At 42.7% G+C, this 18,248-nt stretch overlaps 1 protein-coding gene across 1 annotated transcript in view; it reads left to right on the forward strand.

The window, feature by feature from the left end:
* Window positions 1–12,595: 12,595 nt before the first annotated feature.
* Window positions 12,596–18,248, forward strand: part of RAB18 (RAB18, member RAS oncogene family) — a 34,951-nt gene continuing 29,298 nt past the window's right edge. Inside the window, exon 1 of the mRNA XM_073334339.1 lies at window positions 12,596–12,767. Coding sequence (XP_073190440.1) covers window positions 12,700–12,767 — 68 coding nt within the window. The 5' untranslated portion in view covers window positions 12,596–12,699. The remainder of the gene's footprint in view (window positions 12,768–18,248) is intronic.

Below are 18,248 nucleotides of genomic sequence, written 5' to 3' on the forward strand. Positions count from 1 at the left end.
CTGATAGGGGCCCCAAAGTATTACTGCAGTACAAACAATAGCTATAATTACTAGTACAGTAAAATAAGGTGGAAGGTCAGTAACTCTTACACCTTCTTTCAGTTACTTTTCCAGCTATCACCCTTATGTACAACTCTTCGTATAAATTACACAACCTTCCCTTCCCTTAGATTCAGTGGACCTACTTCTGATTTGTCTCTCACCAATTTTACAATGTTTCAGCATCATTAACTTCACTGACGTTGCTCCTGATTTAGACCAGTGTGAGTTCATAATCAGGATGCCAAATTCAGAGGTGATGTGTAAATTACAGTATGTGAGTGTGAGTCTAAGGCAATCTAAGCTGATGTAACTTATATGCGGAGTGGGTGGAAGAAGGTGTAAGTTAAAGCAATTTAGACTCGCATCTCAGAATCTGATCCAGTGATTTGTGCTGCAAAGCAGAGCTTCTGAACTACCCAGGATGGCAGAGGCTGAAAGCACTGCAGTGGCAACACACCCAGCCCCTGATGTGTATATGGGAGCGGACAGGTCTCACATTCCACTTCAGCTACCTCCTCCTCCATATTGTATTCAGCATGAAGTTTACGAGCAATAGGAGAAGGAACCTCCATCTTCTCTTAGCTGGAAGGAGATTTTTCAGGAGATGGGGCTCACAGCCAGGTTGGGAAGGAAGTAAATGGAGAGGCTTTTTCAGACAGTAATTGTGTGTGTGTGTGTGTGTATATATTTAACAGCATATATACATGTGTGTATATATACACACATACTAGTCTATTAACTTAATTCTGAGGCACATATATATCTCCCAAAGGGCAGTTAAAGGCTGGATCAATTCAATACATAGGAAACAAGTTATGGACATATCATGTTCTATTTTTCAGCAGACTGAAGTCTGAGTCCATGGACACTAAATTGTCATATTATTTTACCAGCACATATATACCCCTTGCTGTGCCAAAAGGTGATGTGCCAAACAGTAGGATTGCAGACATACAAAGGTATGGGATGGAGAAAAAAATATTTTTAAGCAGAACATTGTTTACATAATGGCAGGTTGACCCAAAACTTGGCTTAGAAACTGTGAAATGTATAACACAGAGTAGAGATGGCTGCATTGTGATACTGCCAATGAGCCATCCACACACTGAGAAACAAGTATTAATAAAGACTTTGCAGAATTAGTGGGAAAAATCAGTGTTATTTTATTGGTTTTCAAGGAAGCATGCAATGAGATGATGAGGAATTCTAGCAGATAGAGAAAGTCCATCTGTCCATCCATCCAATGGATACTCAGGCGGAAGGATTATACAATTAAGACACAGATCTGACTCCTCTCAGCGTGGGAGCTGAGTATTATTGTCTTTAATTCAGTGCTTCAATCACACAGTCTTTCCAGCATGATCAGAGGTTAGTTCCACAGAGCACTTATTTTGCATGTTGGACCTGTTGAAACTTTGCATACCTTTTGCTTTGAGAAGAAAGTACTAAGTCCAAATGTTGTAGGTGCAATAAATCTTCACTGCGCTAGCACAAGATGAGAATTTTGATTATTTTGCATATTATTCATCCATTACTTAACTTTACAAGAATACAATTCATGTGCTGCTAAATTTTTCCTAGACATCTTTTGCTGCAACAGGAAAATTTTGAATTATTAGGACAATCTGTTATTTTAGGTTTTTGAAATATTGAATTATTGCTAAACCAAAACAATATTTAACTATATGGGGTGAAATTCTGACCCTATTGACTGCAAAAAGGACAGGATTTACTCATGGAATTCAAAGGAATGGAAAATCAGCAGCGCACAAGATTTATTAATACCTGTTTTAAAAATAATTCTGAATAATTCTTAGCAAGTGATCAAATTAAGAGTCTTTTGAACAGTGCTCTTGAACAAATAAGTCTTTAGAACCTTCCTGTTCTTACTTGGATTGCATCAGTCTCCAATCACTGCTGAAAAACCAGACAATAAGGCTGAGGTGACATGTGCCCCAGAATTAATTTAAAATTGAACTGGAAGATTATATCATCTCATGGATATATGAACTTCATTATACCAACTCCAGTGATACCACAGCGAGCACTGTGATGTATGTGACATGTAGAAGAGGGGTCATCACTTCACAGAAGCTGCTGGTTAACTGTTTCGTGCACCCAGGTCAGTCAATTAGAGTGTATTCTGAGGATGTAACACTTACAACTCTATATCCTGTTTCCATAGCTTTGGTAGGTGGCATTTCTGAACTGGACTTAGCTCTTTCCTGCTTGCATAGATGAATTAATTTCTCTTATTAAACATTTTTTTTCTAATTTTCCTCCAAACAAATACGTACATTCCTTATCACTATGCATGGACTCTGCATTACAGATTCATACTCATATTCATGAATCATGACAGAACAGTGGACTGTGCAAAAAATGTTCCTGTTGAAGTCACTGGAAGATTTTCTATTAGCTTCAATAGGAGGAATCTCAAGCACTGTCTTAGTGGATAGAGACTGAAAATAAGGAGCTCTATACTGGGAATGTTAGGTGCTGAAATTCCCTGATTTCTGGTTTGCAGACCCAGATGTTAAAAAACAAACAAACAAACAAACAAAAAAAACCACGAACAAGTTCAGGCATCTGTAATTCTACAAGAAACCCACTAAGTAATCCAGATCACCATAGGAAAAAATAAGAACTGAGTTTTTGTTCTAATATGGAGCATTCAACAGCAAGTATATATTACTCTTCAGACACAAACACTGTACAGTTGTGTTTTATTTCTATATTGAGGTATTGTAAACCCAGAACCAATACTGCAACTAAAAAACTGGATTAGGGCCTTGTCTTGCTGACAGTGAAGTCAGAGATTTGTCCCACTGACCTCAATGGAAGCTGGATCAAGCTTGAAATCTGGAACCAGTATAACTCATGATGATCACTAATAACACAGTGGTGCTTTTTCATCTTTGACAGCCTCCAAATAAATGAACAACTGCAAAGCTGAAATTAAGTTAAAAAATAAGGTAATAGATTGCCGAGGGAAAATTCTGGAAACAAATTTGTTCAAATACCATAGGAATGAGTATTTATATATTGGCAAATCTCAGTAAAGCTATGTTGTATAACCCAAAAAGTTGATAAGGAAATGTTCTGCATGAGGAAGGCATCAGACTGTTAAAAGTTTAGAGACAGCAGGAAATGATTCATATCACAGTACTGTGGAATCTAGAATCACTTATATTGGTGAACATACTGTGCCTCACCAGCTCAGATTATCATGAAGAATAGTTTAGGTTTAAATCATCTTGTTAAAACAATTGCTAATAGCTAAAGATACTTAAGAGTCCCCTAGAAATTAGGGATCAAACAAAGGCATGAAGATCTGCAAAAGTGCTTCCAAAGTTCAGTATGCTCTAAGTACTCTATGTACAAAAGCTCAAATGACAAATGAAAACCAGAGTCTTTTGAAGTCCATAACAAATACTTCATATTGACACATAATTGAAATACTCATTGAAAAGCTATCCAGACACAATGGATGGCATGTGATATGAACAGGAGAAGTTAAAAACAGAATACAAGACTCTGGGGACTATAGTGAAGACTATCCAAAGGCTAAATGACAAATCTAAAAAACTCTAACTGCATTCAAGTTACCAGATGCTTCATAAACAGACAATTGAGCAACGGAATCCAGAGAATCAAGGGGGAATACTACCAAGATGCAGGAAACCCAGTGGAAAAGTAATCTTTGCAAATTAACAAGACACAAAAAAAGTATGTGTAACTATATATACTTATAACAGGGATGGAATAGGTAAAACAGAGAATAATCCTCTCAATGCCAGGAAAACTCAGTCACCTAATTCAAACTCCTGATATAGAAGAAATGTCTTGGTTTATTTGTAAGCATTTTGGCTTACATGTTGTTATGAGAAGATGAAATTGCATATGTTGTTCTTGAAATTAGTACTGTGCACTGTATCACCACCAGGATTGTGACTGGGAATGTGAATGGGCGACAGGGGATGGATCACTCGATTACCTGTTCTGTTCATTCCCTGTAGGACACCTGACATTGGCCACGATCGGAAGACAGAATACTGGGCAAGATGGACCTTTGGTCTGACCCAGGATGGCTGTTCTTATCTCATGAGTTAAAGAGGGTCAAGCCTGGTCAGTATTTGAAGGAGCAGTTCACCAAGAAAACTCAAGGTGGCATAGGCAATATTATTCCCTACCTAATAGATGGTGCTTTTCTCTCTGGATCAGCTCTTCAGGACACAGACCTGTGGCCATACAGCACCTAAACACAGTAGGGTCCAATCCCGAGGTAGGCCTCTGAACACTAAAGCAATAGAAATATTAAAAATAATAGTAAACCAATATCCCAGCATGGTGTGAAAAAGGATTAATTAGTAGGTATTTTACATCAAATAAAATGTAAAAACAAGGCTTTGAACATTAGTTGTGACTAAGGCTACATTTTAGTCATGGTATTTTTAGTAAAAGTAATGGACAGGTCACGGGCCATAAATAAAATAACAAAATAATTCCTGTCTATGACTTGTACTATACCCCTGACTAAATCTTGAGAGTGCCGCAGGTGCTTCTGGGGTGGGGATGGTGGCGGGGGAGGGTGTATTTTTCTTTGCTCCCTGTCCTAAATGGTACTGCAGTGTGCTGTTAAACAGCTGCTGTCTTCTACAGCGGGGATAGCTTCACAACAAGCAGTTGTTAAAAAGATTCCTAAGGAGTTTGCAAATCACTTTGGGATTAAAGGCATTATGTAACTGTGAGACACTATAATAATAACTACAACTATAATAGACTTCATTGTGAAGGGTGAACACTCCCACTTCCCACTGAAAGGGAGTTGCAGCTGCTAAGAATGCTCCAGCATAAGCCCCCAAAATAATAAAATATTAGAAATGAAAAAGTAACATGATGAAACAGAAAACATAGATACTCAATAGCTATATAGAAGGAAATCTTTTCAAGACTCTTCGTTGCTGCAATTTTTATAGGGGAAGATGTAAGAAAGGATATACAATATGTGCTGTTATGCTGCCATGGCTACTTAGTGATGAAAGGGCATAGGAGAGAATTGAATAATGGCAGCTGACTTGGGCCAGCCTCGGCATCTAGTATTGGCCTTTTACATAATACACAGAAACTTGGGTTCCAATTCCCAGTCCTTGCTGTCTAAGCCTGGAAATATATGGATGCAGCATTATCTGCAACTACAGGAAAGAGCAGATATATTACTCAGGCATCCTTGCTTACGCTACACCTTCCATCCAACACCTGAACTTTAGGGGCACTGCATTCAGACTCTCAACCTGTCAGACACAGCACTGCCAGATAGATGGGCCCATTCCCTCTGGTATCACGGGCCCTCGTCACTTCCTCACTTTCTCACATCCATATTCCTGTGCCAGAAAAGGATCTCTTCACTTGGTTGGTTGTATTCCTAACTTACCAGATGGCTTGTATTCTGTGGCAGCCTTTGAACCATATATTGCAGACACATATGAGGGCAAAGGCTCTTGTGAGGTGCTGCATTATCCTTATTAAGTCATGAGACCAACTGGTAAATGAGGGTATTTGTTTTCAGGCCCATTGCTGACTTTCTTCCTTTTAAAAACCTCTAGTCCAGGGTCAATCTATTTTTTAAAAAAGTGGTCTATTTCTCTTCTTTCCCAGAACAATTACTCTCTAAGAAATGACTTGATTTAGTTTGCTTGCAGACACATACCAGCCTAATCTGCACCCACAAGCAAGGGTTTCCTATAGTCAGAAAAATATTCTCCACCCACAAGCAAGAGTTTCCTATATTCAGAAAAATATCTCTTGCTCTACCACCACCATTATAAATCTGCAGGAAGTCTTGAGTTAGCCTTTCAGAAATGAATGCAGTGAGGTGGAGATAGTAAGCTTTGGAAATGTGTTACTAATTCTTTTTATAACTCCTCAAAACCCATGCATATATACTTTATGTGAAATTGACTTGTCATCTTGGTCTGTTCTATGAATAGTCCTTTCTTTAACTTCTACTTTTTTATGGTGTTAGGTAAAATATTTCTAAGATTACTGTACTGGATAAAAATATACTTGCTATGAACAAAGAAATGTCATCACAACCCTAATTGTTTCAGTATGCTTACAAGGCGCACACCTCTGCCTTACTGACATTTGGCTACCGTTCAGAAGTAGCCACGTGTGTCACTGGTCCTTCTGTGATCTTTTACTGATTGTTGCCCCATCCTTTTCACTGTTGGTACTTTTATTGTAATTAAAAATATAAAAGATATTTTGCTCCTTTTTAAGATGTAATGAATACACAGCTGAAATTGATGCCTAAACAGAGGTATACTTGTACATTGCTATGTTTATGCCTTTTTAATGATAGCTTTAGAGATATTTTTAAAAGTGTATTTAGTGCATCCAGTCAGTGTCAAAAGTCAATTCTTGCTTGAACTGAAAGGTTATTGACACAATGCTGAAAAATTTCAGGTTTCAGAGTAACAGCCGTGTTAGTCTGCATTCGCAAAAAGAAAAGGAGTACTTGTGGCACCTTAGAGACTAACCAATTTATTTGAGCATAAGCTTTCGTGAGCAACAGCTCACTTCATCAGATGCATACTGTGGAAAGTGTAGCAGATCTTTTTATACACACAAAGCATGAAAAAATACCTCCCCCCACCCCACTCTCCTGCTGGTAATAGCTTATCTAAAGTGACCACTCTCCTTACAATGTGTATGATAATCAAGGTGGGCCATTTCCAGCACAAATCCAGGGTTTAACAAGAACGTCGGGGGGGAGAGGGTAGGAAAAAACAAGGAGAAATAGGTTACCTTGCATAATGACTTAGCCACTCCCAGTCTCTATTCAAGCCTAAGTTAATTGTATCCAATTTGCAAATGAATTCCAATTCAGCAGTCTCTCGCTGGAGTCTGGATTTCTAGTTTTTTTGTTGTAAAATCGCAATTTTCATGTCTGTAATCGTGTGACCAGAGAGATTGAAGTGTTCTCCAACTGGTTTATGAATGTTATAATTCTTGACATCTGATTTGTGTCCATTTATTCTTTTATGTAGAGACAGTTCAGTTTGACCAATGTACATGGCAGAGGGGCATTGCTGGCACATGATGGCATATATCACATTGGTGGATGTGCAGGTGAACGAGCCTCTGATAGTGTGGCTGATGTTATTAGGCCCTGTGATGGTGTCCCCTGAATAGATATGTGGACACAGTTGGCAACGGGCTTTGTTGCAAGGATAGGTTCCTGGGTTAGTGGTTCTGGTGTGTGGTATGTGGTTGCTGGTGAGCATTTGCTTCAGGTTTGGGGGCTGTCTGTAGGCAAGGACTGGCCTGTCTCCCAAGATTTGTGAGAGTGTTGGGTCATCCTTCAGGATACGTGTAGATCCTTAATAATGCGTTGGAGGGGTTTTAGTTGGGGGCTGAATGTGACGGCTAGTGGTGTTCTGTTATTTTCTTTGTTAGGCCTGTCCTGTAGTAGGTGACTTCTGGGAACTCTTCTGGCTCTATCAATCTGTTTCTTCACTTCCGCAGGTGGGTATTGTAGTTGTAAGAATGCTTGATAGAAATCTTGTAGGTGTTTGTCTCTGTCTGAGGGGTTGGAGCAAATGCGGTTGTATCGCAGAGCTTGGCTGTAGACAATGGATTGTGTGGTGTGGTCAGGGTGAAAGCTGGAGGCATGTAGGTAGGAATAGCGGTCAGTAGGTTTCTGGTATAGGGTGGTGTTTATGTGACCATCGTTTATTAGCACTGTAGTGTCCAGGAAGTGGATCTTTTGTGTGGACTGGACCAGGCTGAGGTTGATGTTGTGATGGAAATTGTTGAAATCATGGTGGAATTCCTCAAGGGCTTCTTTTCCATGGGTCCAGATGATGAAGATATCATCAATATAGCGCAAGTAGAGTAGGGGCGTTAGGGGACGAGAGCTGAGGAAGCGTTGTTCTAAGTCAGCCATAAAAATGTTGGCATACTGTGGGGCCATGCGGGTACCCATAGCAGTGCCGCTGATTTGAAGGTATATATTGTCCCCAAATGTAAAATAGTTATGGGTAAGGACAAAGTCACAAAGTTCAGCCACCAGGTTAGCTGTGACATTCTGTGCCCACATATCTATTCAGGGGACACCATCACAGGGCCTAATAACATCAGCCACACTATCAGAGGCTCATTCACCTGCACATCCACCAATGTGATATATGCCATCATGTGCCAGCAATGCCCCTCTGCCATGTACATTGGTCAAACTGGACAGTCTCTACGTAAAAGAATAAATGGACACAAATCAGATGTCAAGAATTATAACATTCATAAACCAGTCGGAGAACACTTCAATCTCTCTGGTCACGCGATTACAGACATGAAAGTTGCGATATTACAACAAAAAAACTAGAAATCCAGACTCCAGCGAGAGACTGCTGAATTGGAATTCATTTGCAAATTGGATACAATTAACTTAGGCTTGAATAGAGACTGGGAGTGGCTAAGTCATTATGCAAGGTAACCTATTTCCCCTTGTTTTTTCCTACCCCTCCCTCCCCCCGACGTTCTTGTTAAACCCTGGATTTGTGCTGGAAATGGCCCACCTTGATTATCATACACATTGTAACGAGAGTGATCACTTTAGATAAGCTATTACCAGCAGGAGAGTGGGGTGGGGGGAGGTATTTTTTCATGCTTTGTGTGTATAAAAAGATCTTCTACACTTTCCACAGTATGCCTCCGATGAAGTGAGCTGTAGCTTATGAAAGCTTATGCTCAAATAAATCGGATAGTCTCTAAGGTGCCACAAGTACTCCTTTTCTTAATGCTGAAAAAGTGGCTTTGAGTTTTAAAACTACTGCTTGCACTTGTTGGGATTAAATGATTAGTCCATTTATTTTAACAGAATTCAATAGAATGGAGAGTTGGTCAGCCTTTTACAAAATCTTCCAGCTGAGATAAAAAGTGTGGTGAGTCGCGAAATGAGCACTGAAGCCTAAAATTTAGTTAGTAAATTTGCCACATTTAACAGCACGCAACTAAACTTGAACACTATGTAAGGTAACCAAATTCCTTTAGCACAAAACCAGGATAGTCTATAAATGATTAATATAGAGTACCTTTTTAATTATCTTAAAAATGGTTGATTTTCACTACCAGCAAGGACTGAGTTTTCCTGAAAAATGTTCAAAGTTACGATGTCACTATCAAAAGCAGCCTTAGCATTTTTGGGTAGGCCTGTAACACAATTTCTCCTGTTACCCACCTAGCAAATAGCCAGTTCCTGTCCATCATTATCACAATGGTGTGTAATCCATCTCTTAAAAGTGTGTTGACTATGAGCAGTTTACTTTAATTGCTCAATGCTACATGCCTGGCTCCATAGTCCTCTGTGCTGGTCACAGAAACTCACTGAGCATGTGTAGGCTTGTGAATCTCTGCAGGAGAGGCAGTGCTCAGTCTGGCTGCTGACAGGAGGGAGAGAAACAGTATTATCATGAATCTCCTTCATAAAAATAGGTTGGAGCCTTCAACGGAGAGGTCAGCCACAGCAGGCTCATTTTCATTATACTCAGGACTCCAGAAAAGGCCTGGGCCCCAACTAGGCCTCCTGAACGTTCCTCCACTCCCTCCCGAGGGGCATGCCCCACAATTTGGGGACCTCTGCTTCAGAGGGTTTTGTGTGCAACCCGGAGTAAATGCATAAATACTACCTAATCAATTGCTGGAACATCCTCTGAGGTAAGTTTTATTATCCCCACTTTACGGATGTAGCAATTAAAACAGAAAGGTTAAGTGATTTGGCAAAACTGTCAAAGGAGTCTGTCACACCCAGGACTAGAATGCAACAGCCCATAGTTGTTAATCCCATACTTTACATTGCATCTCACCTTACTGAGTCACCCATCCTTATGGCTAGAAGTTACATCTTCTGCTCAGCATAGGAGCTGGTCCAGTTGCAGACAGCTAGCTGAGAGTGCCTCACAGAGTGGTATCAGTATTAAATCAGTAGTGACCTAGATGGCACTTATCCATGCAGCCATCAGTCAAGGAGTCCAGCAGCCCTGTTTTTCATAGATCAGCTCTAGGTAAAGGGGTGGAGAGGCTGTCACTGGCTTTCAGGAAAAGAAGCAACAAACCTTCAATCCTGGTGATCAGTTTACTTTTTCAAAGATATCTTTGAAAGCAAAACTGCTAGAAACTTTCTTTTATTTAAATGGAAACTGAGATGTAAGGTCTGATTCTGTGAGGTGCTAAGAGCCTTCAACAGGCCCGGATTAACCAATGTGCACTCAGTATATTAACTCAATATGCACTGGCATATGGTTCCCATCTCAGTGGAGCCCCCAACCACCAGAGGGAAAAAACACCCTCCCACACCCACACACAAAGCAACTCAGAACCACAAAGGGGATGTGACAGGGCATCACATCACAGTGGGATTGTCACTCCTGAACAATGTGGAGAAAGCCAACAGGTCAGAGTGAAGAGCCAGGCCGGTCAGGAGCTGCTGTGCGATGAGGGCAGGGAGGGCTTGCTCTCTCACCCTCCGGGAGCTCCCACCCTCCAGAAGCAGGGAAGGGGGGAGAGCAACTGCCACAGTGCACAGGGCCCCAAAATTCTATGGATTTATATACATAATATAATAAAATAATATAGAACATCTTCAACACATCTCAGAATATTACTATAAAGAGAGACAGCCATAGTTATCTATTTGCACAGGTTTAAATAAGGGATGTGCCTGTAACATCTAATAGTAAGATAATGATTGTTTTTGTGTTCATACAGTACAATCATTGGGAGTTAGGATCCCTGAGGAAATTACAGAACTTTAGGACTGAAAGGGACCTCAAGAGGTCATATAGCCCAGCCCTCTGTGCTGATGTGAGACCAAGTAGACTTAGATCATCCCCGACAGGTATTCATCTAACTTGTTCTTAAAAACCTCTAATTACAGGGATCCCACAACTTCCCTTAGAAGCCTATTCCAGTGCTTACCTACCCTTATAATTAGAACGTGTCCCCTAATGTCTAAGCTAAATCTCCCTTGCTGCAGATTAAACCCATTACTTCTTATCCTGATCAAGTGTCTCCCAGGGAAGGGCCTGTGTCATCAAGTGTGTCCAGAAGGGGGATGGGTCATGTTAACCTGAAAAAAAAGATATCTTAAAATATGCAATATGTGTGAGACAGGAGATGAGGGAAGTGAATGGAGAACATTGGGAAACCAATACATTTATTGATATACCTGTAACCAGCCCGGAAAAGCAGATACTGTATAGGCAAAGAGGTACAGTTGGTACAGAAAAGGTACTGGTACAATATTGTATCATGTCCATGTAACTTTTATATATGAGCTTGTATGCATTTATATTCACAGATTCCATGGCTAGATGGAACTATTGTGATCATCTAGTCTGACATCCTGTATAACACAGGCCATAGACCTTCCCCGAAATAATACTCAGAGCATCTCTTTTAGAAAAAAGAGCCCATTGTTAAATATTTGTTCTCTATGTACGTACTTATAGACTGTAAACAAGTCACCCCTTAATGTTTTCTTTGTTAAACAAAATAGACTGAGCTAAATACTATCACTTTAAGGCAGGTTTTCTAATCCTTTAATCATTCTTGTGGCTCTTCTCTGAACCCTTTCCAATTTTTCAATATCCTTCTTGAACTGTGGACAACAAAATTGAATACAGTATTCCAGCAGTGATTGCATCAATATTAATGTTTGTAAGGATAGGATGACCAAATGCTCCAATTACGTACTGGAATATTTCAGTTTTGAGGGGTAGCATGGGTGCCCCAGCTCTTTGGGAGAGGTTTCATTCTCCATTTCAACATGATTTGCTTGCTGATCTCCATTTGGTAGCGCTGAGAATATCCTCTTGGGCGACTTGTCATCCACCCTTATCCCCAAATTTATCTAAGTAATCTGGGGAGGGGAGGGATAATTTAGACCTTATTTTAAATCAAGAAAATAATTTATTCTCAGTTTTCAGATGAAACCCTGAAGACAGGCAGGTATGGATGGCAACCCCTCTTCACTTTTAAAGGAATCATGGTGCTAAACTGCTTCGCAGCTGGACCCTGAAACTTCAGCCAGTACAGAATGGCTCTGTGAGAGCAGGATGGAAGGGGTCTGTCTATATATATATATATATATATGCACTTGCCCTTTTGGGTCTGAGTCAGGTGACTAGCCCGAGCTGCCAGCCTCGTCATAACACCCATGCTGCAATTTTTGGCATGCTGGAGCGGAGCTAGCGCGAGTTCGTTTATGGGGGGGTGGGGAGGCTGATCCCCCAGCCGCAGCGCAGCCATACCCCCGGGCAGCAGCCAATGGCCCCAGTCTGTGCGCGGGTGACGCAGCGCACGGGGCTGTTCGCTGAGGAGCTGAGCGGGGCGCGCAGACCCCGCCGCGCGGTCACAGCGCGTCGCCGAACGCACCTGTCTATAAGCTGCAAGAGACGTTCCCGTCAGCCTTCTCTGGCGCATGCGCCACAAGGGAGGCTTCGGAAATTCGGACTCAGATTGGAGGCGGGTCAAAGCGCATGCGTAGAAGGGCTGCAACAGAAAACAAAAAGGGTTGAGGGCGCATGCGCACTCTCGAGCGGAGTAAACTAGGCTGCGCAAGGAGACGAGAGTTGGGGTCGGCTGGGCTCGCTCGGGATGGACGAGGACATACTGACCACGCTGAAGATCCTCATCATCGGCGAGAGCGGCGTCGGCAAGTCCAGGTGAGGCGGCGGCGCCAGTCTGCCGGGCCGGCTTGTCGCGACTGGGCCCGGTGCCGTGCTGGCCGCCCCCTGCCGAGGGGCCCGGCGAGGCCTCCGGGTGCAGGGCTGCCGGTCTCGGGTTCCGTCTCGCCCCCCCCCCCCCGGCCCTGTTGACAGCCTGCGCGGGGGGGCTCTAAGGTCCGGGCCCCTCCCCTCCGGCCCTGGTGACAGCCAGCGCCCCCTCCCGCCCACAGGTCCGGACCGTCTCCCCTTCAGGTCCGGGCCCCTCCCTTGTTTACATTCAACGGGAGGATCCGGGCCCCTCCCCTCCGGCCCTGGCGACAGCAGAGGCCCCCCCTGTCCCCCAGGTACGGGCCCCTCCCCCCCGGCCCTGGTCACGTCCTGGCCCTGGTCACAGCCTGCCTCAGGTTTGGGACTCTACCCTCTGCCCCTCCTCATTTAGGTGCCTCCTATGCCTTGTCTGGGACTTTCCTCCTTGGTCCTCCTCACAGTCAGGCTATCTTCCCCCCTGTTTATCCTTGACGGACCCTCTTACCTAGGTTTCAGAGTAACAGCCGTGTTAGTCTGTATTCGCAAAAAGAAAAGGAGGACTTGTGGCACCTTAGAGACTAACCAATTTATTAGAGCATAAGCTTTCGTGAGCTCACGAAAGCTTATGCTCTAATAAATTGGTTAGTCTCTAAGGTGCCACAAGTCCTCCTTTTCCTCTTACCTAGCTGTCTCCTCAGTTTCTGTTCAGAGGCAGGCTCCCTCTTCACTTCCCCACCCACGGTGCTTTAGGTGCAACTTGTTAAATTTCTTCTGAACCACTGCTTCCCAGTACCCGAGGATCATACTAGCATGAACCTTCTGGCAGTGAGTGAGTAGGGGTTCTTTGAACAGTCCCCTGACCTAGTTAAAACAGGAACTAAATAAAAATATCAAAACTGTCCTACTCAGACATATCTGTTGATTCCCCTCCATTTTACTATGCATGCATCTTTCAAATGAGATCTGAAAAGAGGGTCCTGACCACACTGTGTCGAAAAGATGTATGTGCTGTACAGGTGACGTTATCATAGTTAGGCTTGGCAGAATTTGATTTTTATTTTTTATCTTTTTGGTGGATAATAGTGTTTTTATTGATTTTAATTTATTTTCACAGTTGTGGGAAATTATGTGGGGTTGGACAGTTGCGGGTGTCACAGTAATTACTTAATGGCAGTTGACCTTGAGAGATACAATGTTCAAGCTTTAGAATATTCACTTATTGTGAACATTACAAGTCAAAATGTACAAAATCAATATCCTTAAATCAAAAGGAGTTCTGAAGCATCATTTTTTTCTTCTTTTGCCTATCTGTAAATTTCTGCTATTATCAAGTGAAATATTTTTTGGTTTCTGTTTGTTTTAAATTACCGTTTATTGACACTTACTAATAACAAATCTAATCATTCCAAGTCTAACTATATTACATTTAGAAATAAATGCTTTTAAAAACAATAACTTAATTCTGCTATCTTGCATCAGATAAAAGGGAAGAGTCTTGCCTTCTAATAGTTTCAACAAGGTGACAGCTAGTCACTGCTTCTTTCTAATCCTCAATGTAAAGGATCTGTAAAGTTTTGCAATAATCCTGTGATGACAGACATGACTTAAGCAAATTTCTTTTAGATTAGGTAATGTCTTGTTCATGTGACTTTGTGAAAGTTTACACTTAGATAAATAACTCCCATGTCTTGGTTACCTATTATATGTATTTAATATCTCAAAACAGGTATTTAAAATCTCTTATTTCTATGTCATAAGGATTTTACTATTTTGTATCCAAGAATAGCATTAAAGCCACTTAGCATTTAAAGTTCTCTTCATTTATTTGGAAGGTAAACTGCAGCTTTGTGTCAAGTAGTGTTATTTTTTACACTAAAAACACTTCTTGTGCTCAGACAATTTAACCATTCCTTAATTAAGCTCTTTTTTTTTTTTTGTAGGTAAAAGAAGCAGTTAGGACTTGCAATACACCCACACAGCAGATAAAGTTGAGGAAGTACTGTAGTCATATTTCTGGCCATACCAACACTTTAAGTTCAAACTCTCTGCAAAATAAACTTGGCTTCTATAGGAGACAGTATCACACTTCAGATGCCCTATATTTTGCTGCACTAGACAGTGAAATTCAATACAGGATGTCCATCATAGTTATCAGCTGTCTGCCACATGGTTATAAACTCTTGTTACAAATGTAAAATCACTGATCAGTATCTTAAAAGGAACTTTTTCAGTGTAGTATTATGGTTAGTATGCCAAAATGAGAATCTTTATACATAGGCTTTAAGGCCAGAAGGCACTATCCTGATTGTCTGGTCTGACCACCTGCATATTACAGGCCACAGAACCTCACCCTGTAACAGAAACACAACCTCTGGCTGAATTATTGAAGTCCTCAAATCATGATTTAAAGCCTTCAAGTTACAGAGAATCCACCATTTACACTAGTTTAAGTCTGAAAGCGACCCATGCCCCATGTTGCAGAGGAAGGCAAAAAAATCCCAGGGTCTCTGTCAGTCTGACCCAGGGGAAAATTCCTTTCCAACCCCAAATACAGGAATTAGTTAGACCCTGAGAATGTAGGCAAGACCCACCAGCCAGACACCTGGGAAAGAATTCTCTGTAGTAACTTAGAGCCCTCCCCATGTAGTGTTCCATGACCAACCATTGGAGATATTTGCTGCTAGATTGGCTGCTTGCCAGCGTAAACAGTCTTATCATACTAGCCCCTCTGTAAACTTATCAAGCTCAGTCTTGAAGCCAATTAGGTTTTTTGCCCCCACTGTTTCCCTTGGAAAGCTGTTCCAGAACCATCACTCCTCTGATAGTTAGAAACCTTTGAATAATTTTAAGCCTAAACTTGTTGATAGCCAGTTTATATCCATTTGTTTTTGTGTGCGTGTTGGCACTTAACTTAAATAACCCCTCTCTCTCCCTGGTGTTTATCCCTCTGATGTATTTATAGAGAACAATCATATCTCCCTATAGCCTTCTTTTGGTTAGGCTAAACAAGCCAAGCTCTTTGAGTCTCCTCTCATAAGGTAGGTTTTTCATTCATCGATCATCCTAGTAGCCCTTCTCTTCACCTGTTCCGCTTTGAATTAATCTTTCTTAGTCCTTGTCTACATTACGAAATTAGGTTGAATTTATAGAAGTCAGTTTTGTAGAAAGCGTTTTTATACAGTCGATTGTGTGTGTGGACACACACATGCTCTAAGTGCATGTAGTCGGCGGAGTGCGTCCATAGTACCGAGGCAACCATCAGCTTCCAGAGCGTTGCACTGTAGGTAGCTATCCCACAGTTCCGGCAGTCTCTGCTGCCCATTTGAATTCTGGGTAGAAATCCCAATGCCTGATGGGGCTAAAACATTGTCGCGAGTGGTTCTGGGTACAATTCGTCAGGTCCCCCTTTCCTTCCTCCCTCTGTGAAAGCAACTGCAGACAATCGTTTTGCGCCTTTTTTCCTGCGTTACCTGTGCAGACATCATACCACAGCAAGCATGGAGCCCGCTCAGTTAACTGTCACCGTATGTCTCCTGGATGCTGGCAGATGCGGTACTGCATTGCTACACGGCAGCAGGTTATTTTGGCAGCAGACAGTGCAGTATGACTGGTAGCCGTCATCGACATAGTCCAGGGTGCTCTTTTAACCAACCTCGTTGCGGTCAGGGGCGCCTGGGAAAACATGGGATTGACTCAGCCAGGCCATTTCCCTTTTAAGTTTTGTCTCATGGCGATTCAGTCCTACTGGCAGTGTGCTGTCTTTTAATCAGCAGCCAGGAGAAGACGATGGCCAGCAGTCATGCTGCACCGTCTTTTGCCGAGCACCCAGGAGATAACTCTGGCTAGCGGTCGTACTGCACAGTCTGCTGCCAGCAAGATGTATAAAGATAGATGAAGTGGATTAAAACAAGAAATAGACCAGGTTTGTTTTGTATTCATTTTCTCCTACCTCCCTCCATGAAACGCATGGCCTGCTAAACCCAGTTTTGAGTTCTATCCTTGAGGGGGCCATTCTGTTTCTCGCAAAGCCACCCCCTTTGTTGATTTTAATTCCCTATAAGCCAACCCTGTAAGCCATGTTGTCAATTGCCCCTCCCTCCATCAGAGCAACGGCAAACAATCGTTTTGCACCCTTTTCCCTGGATTGCCCAAGCAGGAGCAGACGCCATAGCATAGCAAGCATAGAGCCCGTTCAACTCACCGCAGCAGTTATGACCATGGTAAACACCTCGCGCATTATCGTGCAGTGTATGCAGAACCAGCACCTGAAAATCCAGGCAAGGAGGCGACGGCAGTGCGGTGATGAGGACATGAACACACTTTTCTCTAAAACTGCGTTCCCCCGCAAGTTGGAGATCATGGTGTTAATGGGGCAAGCTCATGCCATGGAACGCCGATTCTGGGCCCGGGAAACAAGCACGGAGTGGTGGGACTGCATAGTGTTGCAGGTCTGGGATGATTCGCAGTGGCTGCAAAACTTTCGCATGCGTAAGGGCACTTTCATAGAACTTTGTGACTTGCTTTCCCCTGCCCTGAAGCGCAAGAATAGCAAGATGAGAGCAGCCCTCACAGTTCACAAGCGAGTTGCAGCCCTGTGGAAGCTTGCAACGCCAGACAGCTACCGGTCAGTCAATAATCAATTTTGGAGTGGGCAAATCTACTGTGGGGGTTGCTGTGAAGCAAGTAGCCAATGCAATCATTGAGCTGCTGCTACTATCAAAGGTAGTGACTCTGGGAAATGTGCCGGTCATACTAGATGGCTTTGCTGCAAAGGGATTCCCTAACTGTGGTGGGGCTATATACGGAATGCATATCCCTATCTTGGGACCGGACCACCAGAGCAGCCAGTACATTAACTGCCAGGGGTACTTTTCAATGGTGCTGCAAGCACTGGTGGATCACAAGGGACGTTTCACCAACATCAACGTGGGATGGCCGGGAAAGGTTCATAACGCTCGCATCTTCAAGAACTCTGGTCTGTTTAAGCGGCTGCAGGAAGGGATTTACTTCCCAGACCAGAAAATAACTGTTGGGGATGTTGAAATGCCTATAGTTCTCCGTGGTGACCCAGCCCACCCCTTAATGCCATGGCTCATGGAGCCGTACGCAGGTACCCTAGACAGTAGTAAGGAGCTGTTCAACTATAGGCTGAGCAACTGCAGAATGGTGGTAGAGTGTGCATTTGGACATTTAAAGGGTTGCTGGATCAGTTTGCTGGCTCACTCAGACCTCAGCGAAACCAATATTCCCATTGTTATTGCTGCTTGCTGTGCGCTCCACAATCTCTGTGAGAGTAAGGGGGAGACATTTATGGCAGGGTGGGAGGTTGATGGAAATTGCCTGGCGGCTGAATACGCACAGCCAGACATGAGGGCGGTTAGAAGAGCACAGCAGGAAGCGCTGTGCATCAGAGAAGCTTTGAAAACCAGTTTCATGACTGGCCAAGGTACT

The sequence above is a fragment of the Lepidochelys kempii genome, chromosome 2, assembly GCF_965140265.1.
Source record: "Lepidochelys kempii isolate rLepKem1 chromosome 2, rLepKem1.hap2, whole genome shotgun sequence".
NCBI lineage: Eukaryota > Metazoa > Chordata > Testudines > Cheloniidae > Lepidochelys > Lepidochelys kempii.